Source organism: Cyphomyrmex costatus, unplaced genomic scaffold, assembly GCF_001594065.2.
Source record: "Cyphomyrmex costatus isolate MS0001 unplaced genomic scaffold, Ccosl1.0 scaffold2, whole genome shotgun sequence".
Classification (NCBI taxonomy): Eukaryota; Metazoa; Arthropoda; class Insecta; order Hymenoptera; family Formicidae; genus Cyphomyrmex; species Cyphomyrmex costatus.
Genome location: NW_017276038.1, coordinates 1,638,158 through 1,644,157, shown reverse-complemented (window position 1 = coordinate 1,644,157; position 6,000 = coordinate 1,638,158). Strand labels below are relative to the sequence as shown.

At 34.4% G+C, this 6,000-nt stretch overlaps 1 protein-coding gene across 1 annotated transcript; it reads right to left on the bottom strand.

The window, feature by feature from the left end:
* Positions 1 to 1,282: 1,282 nt before the first annotated feature.
* GlyRS (glycine--tRNA ligase) lies at positions 1,283 to 4,564 on the bottom strand. The gene is made up of 4 exons (XM_018538914.1): positions 4,249 to 4,564; positions 2,089 to 3,769; positions 1,740 to 1,927; positions 1,283 to 1,563 (listed from the first exon to the last, which is right to left on the bottom strand). Exons 1-4 carry the CDS (start codon positions 4,492 to 4,494, stop codon positions 1,453 to 1,455), a joined length of 2,226 nt encoding a protein of 741 aa, XP_018394416.1. The 5' UTR covers positions 4,495 to 4,564; the 3' UTR covers positions 1,283 to 1,452.
* Between the last annotated feature and the right edge of the window lie 1,436 nt (positions 4,565 to 6,000).

Below are 6,000 nucleotides of genomic sequence, written 5' to 3'. Positions count from 1 at the left end.
CTCTCTCTCTCTCTCTCTCTCTCTCTCTCTCTCTCTCTCTCTCTCTCTCTCTCTTCTCGCTGTGGTCTCGCTTTCTTCTGCTTTCACGCTCTCACGAAATTTTTCGATTCGACACGCATAGCGGTGCACAAGAATGCACGACACGCGCGGTCGTTGTACATGGTTAGATAATATATACGCTAGGATACAAAACGCAATCGTGCAAGATAAACGCAATTAGGATACTGTTTCATGGATTACGTTAACACGGCATCCTTAATCGAGTTTAATAACGTCCGTAGTTATGAAACTGGACAATCACAGTCATTCCTTTCTTCAATGGAATTATGAATTTCATAAGTGCCGTGTAAACGTAGTTATTGTTTTAATTCCTTAAATATGCATAATTATTATAATACGGAAAGAACGATTTTGTTGAAGTCTAAAAAGAACCCTACACAAATTATATAGAAAAAGTAGCTTCTCGATCAAATTGCAGATTAAAACTGCAGTGATATTTCGTAAATTATGAGATGCTGATTAAAAATTTTCTTAGGTAATATTTTTTTACACAGAATAACGAGATAAAACAATTAATAAAATAATTTTCGAAATTTTTGAAAAATACGAAATCTTTTTTTCTGACATTCTGTAGACATTTTGTAAATTAAATTATTTCAAATATATGATTATATGAAGGTTTTATCTTAGTTTCAAATGTGAGAAATCATTTTTTTAAATCTTATAAAGTTTTTAACATTTCTGTCTCCCTCTTAATTCTCCTTCCTGTATATATATATGAATAATTAAAATACATTTTAAAAAATATTTTTTAAAATAAAGAGAGAATTATAATTTGACATACATATATATACATATAATTCAAATATAAACAAAAAAACTTTTAAATATATATTAGTTAAATGTAATATAAAATGCAAATCTTATTAATGTTACATTTATCTTTCTTTCGTCTTCTCTCTTAATAAATATATTATACATATTACTAATATTAATAATAATTATAGGATATTAAAATAAGATGAAATTATGAAGAAACAGATCTATATTTTTTACACAACGTTTATAAAAACTTTTGAATAATAAATGCTTTTAAAAAATGTAAGTGACTTGATATAAGAATTGTAAGTAATTTAATCATAACGTCAACAAGAAGTGCAAATCGGTTGTTAACAATGCAAAATATCTGCAAATTCTCAGTTTTACATTATTTTCTGAATGAGTACATAAGTACATATTAAATTTTTAGAATTTATAGAATTGCAATTGAATGTTGCGTGAATTTCTTGAGTAATAAATGCTTGAATGGAATCTTTCGATAATTGCAAATACATTTTCTGATAGGCACCTTGATGTGCTAGATATATAAAAATTCTGTATATAGCCATTCAAAATACAGTTCTATATACAAATAAATTATTCTCAAGTCCATTTCTCAAGTCTAATGTTCTTTTATGGTTCTGTTGATTCTTGTTGTTCAAATTTAGGATACTTTGTCTCCACTTCCGTCCAAGTAGTCCTTCCATAGGAAAGATCCCTCACAACGCCGGGCAATTCATTCAACTGTAACAATAAAAAATTTTTTATTATTCTAATATAATGAAAAAAATCTATTTTCTTGATATGCCTATTAATGGTAAAAATTATTAAATTTCGCTTCTAAACTAATTAAAATTGATATACACACAATATAAATATCATATAAATTTTTCGTAAATATACTGAAAAAATATGCGTACGTTTATCCTGACTTGTCCCATACTGTCTCTGTCCCTAAGAGTCGCACTGTGCGGCGTCTTCAAAGTGTCAAAGTCAATGGTAATACCGAACGGTATCGCTATTTCATCGGTACGAGCGTATCTGCGTCCTATGCTACCAGAAGAGTCGTCCACTTTGTGTGAAACATCTGCTTTTGTAAGATCTTGCGCTGTAAGACATTAATATATTTAATTTCATATACATATATGTATATAAAGTTTCAGATCTATTACCTATGTTTTCAACTATGAGAATTATAGAGGAAAAAAAAGATGTTGTCTAAGGATATATCAATACAATATAATAATCAAATTTATATGTTTCACTCACATAATTTTTTCACGAATGGCACAAATTCGTCGTTGCCGCTGAGCGGTAATACCGAACATTTCAATGGTGCTACAACCGGAGGTAAGGAGAAATACGTTCTCTTCTCGTCACCTTCTCTCGCCTGAAAATTATGTTCAAACAGAGCATACATGATACGACCGATGCCGAAAGAAGGTTCGATCACCGAAGGTACAATCTCTTCCACGTGAACAGTTTTCTGGTAACGTTTTACTTCTATCATATCCTTGGTGATCTTCACAGTGTCGTTGGGCAGTGTTAGCTCGTGTTCTCCTTTCTCGCTGAGAACTTTCTCCAAGGACTCAATCTCCTTCTTGCTTAAAGCTGCCAGTGCATCTTGCACAACTTTGCTATCCTTTTTAAATGTTTTACCGATCAACACCTTGTTCGACATTATCTCGCAAACGTCCACCGTTTTCGGAGCGGGTAATTTTTTCTCAGCTACCAATTTCACACCGGTCGCCTTAGTATGCTGCGTTAAGTCATAGGCGGACCGATCGGCGCATCCTACGCACTCAATCCATCCGTAAGACGTCAGACACTCGGCGTCCCAACAGTCACAGGCGTAATGCGCCATTTCGTTACTCATGTGCTGACGGAAACGCAGACGATTCGGGTCGATGCCGACCTTCAGTAGAAACTGATGAATCCTGGCCATGAAGTAACCCAGTGTCTCGTTCGCCACCAAGCCGGACGAGACGGCCTCGCCTATGGTGAGGCGCTGTGCACTCTTTCCGTCCATCTGATTGCAAGCTGAATACAGCAGCATACCTATGTCCTTGACTGTCTCGAACTTAGGATGATCTTTGTCATTCGGATCGCAGAAATGCTCGATTTCTGCCATGGTGAATTCTCGGACGCGTATAAGTCCTGATCGTGGTGAAATCTCATTCCTGAAAGCGTTACCGATCTGCGCCGCAGCAAACGGTAGTTGCTCCTGATTGAACGCCAATAATCGTTTGAAGTTTACAAAGATACCTTGGGCCGTTTCTGGTCTCAAGAAGCCTTTGATAAGCCCTGTTGGACCAATTTGAGTACCAAACATTAAGTTGAATTCTATCGGTTCTGTCAAATCATTACCAGAAACCGGCGATTTCATATTGTATTTCAACAATACTGCAGCCATCTCATCCTTCGTCATACCATCTAGTTTGATGATGATGTCTCTGCATTCCTCGCGCGTCTTCTCATTTGTTTTCTTGTCACAGATTATCTTTTCTAAGTGAGCTTTAATCAAATGATCCAGCCGGAAACACTCACCAGTTTTTATATCTTTCACCATCAAATCGGCAAATCGCTCCACATGGCCAGATGCCTTCAGTACTGGTTCAGGTGTCAAAATGGAGCAATCGACCTCCAACATCTGTTCCTCCAATACAAAGAAATTTCTCCAGGCGTTTATCAGGTTTGTTTTCAATGAACAACCCATGGGTCCAAAGTCATACTGTCCAGTAATACCACCGTAAATTGCAAAAGACTGATCTAAAAAGAATCTACGCTTCAAAAGATCTTCCATCCTGGCTCTATCAAACGTTATATTGCTGGAAGCTAGAGATAGCTCTTTGTCTTCTAATATCTTTTTGCGCAGCTTCAGCTCAGCTACAGCTTTTTTGATGTCCAATTCTGGTGCACCTTCAGTTTTCAGCTTCCGAACATAGTCACCCTACAAAAAATAACAAGTTACATAGCACGAACAGATTATCAACCAAATATTTTGCTATTCTATAAAACTTTTAGGATGAATCTTACACTGAAAAGTGAAATTTCATTGCGAAAGATAAAAAAATTGAACCACTCTTTTTCAAAACTAGTTCAATTTTCACTCTCTACATAGACTGAGATTCCACTTCCAAGAATATGAAATATAAGAATCAGTACTGATAATCCTGATGCTTCTGAGAATAGATTTATCTCTATTCATGTGAGTTGATTATCATACAATATTTATGCTATATTCAAGTAGCAAAATTTTTCATACCACTAAAACTTTTCTGTATAATATTTAAAGAGTATTTTTTGAACAATACATAATAGTGTAAAGGACTTTACGAGCTCATTTTTAAATGTGTTCCTGTACGGGCTAAAAAAACTGTATCCTCGACAGGATACAGTTCCTACTTTGCATGTCCATATGGCACTTACTTGCTCCTTGACGCTCGCCCGGAGCGGCGCTAGAGCTTCCTCGATCTTAGGATCCGTCATGTCAAGCACGAGGGCGATCTTCAAGTTCCTGTTCGCCTTCTTCGTGCCCCACCGGCTGAAATCGAGAAGATTGGTAGTGGCCGCGACACCTCTGACAGGTGGTCTCGCTAGCGAAACGTCGCTGGACACGCGTTGCACCGCAACTCTACGTGCGATATGATGCAACCCTCGCCTGAGAAGCCGCATTCGCCGCGAAAATGATTGCACGATACATACACCTTCACACGCTCCATGCGGTTCCGCCGTTCCGCGTCGTGGCTAGTTATAGGTTATTCGAGTGGACGGGGTATTGCACCAAAGTCATACGTCACTGATAGCTTTTGCGCGGGAAATTGCAATCGATACATTTTCAACAATCAAAATCGATGATTTTACGGAAGTTGTGTGACTTTAAAATTTAGACGATTAACTCTAAATTTAGTATTAATTAGAATATTAAAATTTTTTATATATTAATTATATATATGTGTAAATTTATCTATATACTAATTTTATTGTTTGTACCAATTTTATTAATTTGATTGTAATATTAATAATTAATATAATTATTTTACGATTTATCATTATCTATGATTTTATTTTACTAATTATCATACTTTTATTGTTATTTTTCCAAAAAAATTCTTAAAGAAATTTATTTAGCAAATTATTATCTATTGTTTTATGTAGATAATAAAATTAGAAATAATAATTATATGCATATATGTTATATCACTTCATGCTATGTTCATATTAATATTAAAAAATAAAATTTTACTCTTGAACTTACTTTATAAAAAATATCTAATTACATTTATTCGTACTAACTACAATAGTAATATACTCTTCTAAAATTATTTATCGACTTAAACAGAACTACAATAAAAACCATCATAACTCTATGTATCACATAATTATTATATAAATAATTTCTGAAATTATTTATTTAAAATTAATTAAAAGTAAACTATTTATTAAAAATATCCATTCTTCTAAACGGAACAAAATAAACTGTATGTGATTATTTTATGTAACATTACGAATTTCAAACTAACCGCAGAAAACAGGCTTGTTTGATATCCGAATACTTTTATTTCATTAATTATCTCAGCTTAATTGTCTCACATATGCCATAGCGCAGTCTACAAAAAAATTACAGTGAAACGCAAAGCTTGTTAAAAAAAATGAAAGAGACTGCGACACAGAGCATCTGTTAATCCTCCGCACGCGCTAGCAAATTTATTATAATTAACTCTTCAATAAACCGAATCTGCATGTAACATGCATTTAGTCATCTTAACGTGTACAGACGAAGAACGTGCGCCGCGAAAATCTTTTATCACGTCGATGTAGAATTTTGGATTGAAAGACTGAAGATTGAATCTCACACTGATCAGAAGAATTTGTTCGCTTAATAATCCCATAATGTTGACTCCGCATAAATTATCCTTTACGATATTATAAACATTTACACACACGTGGATCGCGAAACATGCATTTTCGCCGCACGCTGAATGCGACCGTCTGACGCCCCTTCCAGACTTTCGCGTCATCATAATTGTGCTACAATTAAATAAATTAAATGAGATTCATTGAATGTTATGACATGTGATATGTCACTTATTAAATTGCCGTGATTTCTTGCACAGATAACGTTTCTCGAACAAAACAAAAAATTTAAATTGGCGTTAATATGAATTGTTACATTCGTTA

Coding starts and splice junctions, on each gene's coding strand:
- GlyRS (XM_018538914.1), bottom strand. CDS start 4,494: ATGCGGCTTCTCAGGCGAGGGTTGCATCATATCGCACGTAGAGTTGCG. Junction 1,928..2,088: donor GCCATTCGTGAAAAAATTAT/GTGAGTGAAACA, acceptor AATGTCTTACAG/CGCAAGATCTTACAAAAGCA. Junction 1,564..1,739: donor TGGGACAAGTCAGGATAAAC/GTACGCATATTT, acceptor TTATTGTTACAG/TTGAATGAATTGCCCGGCGT.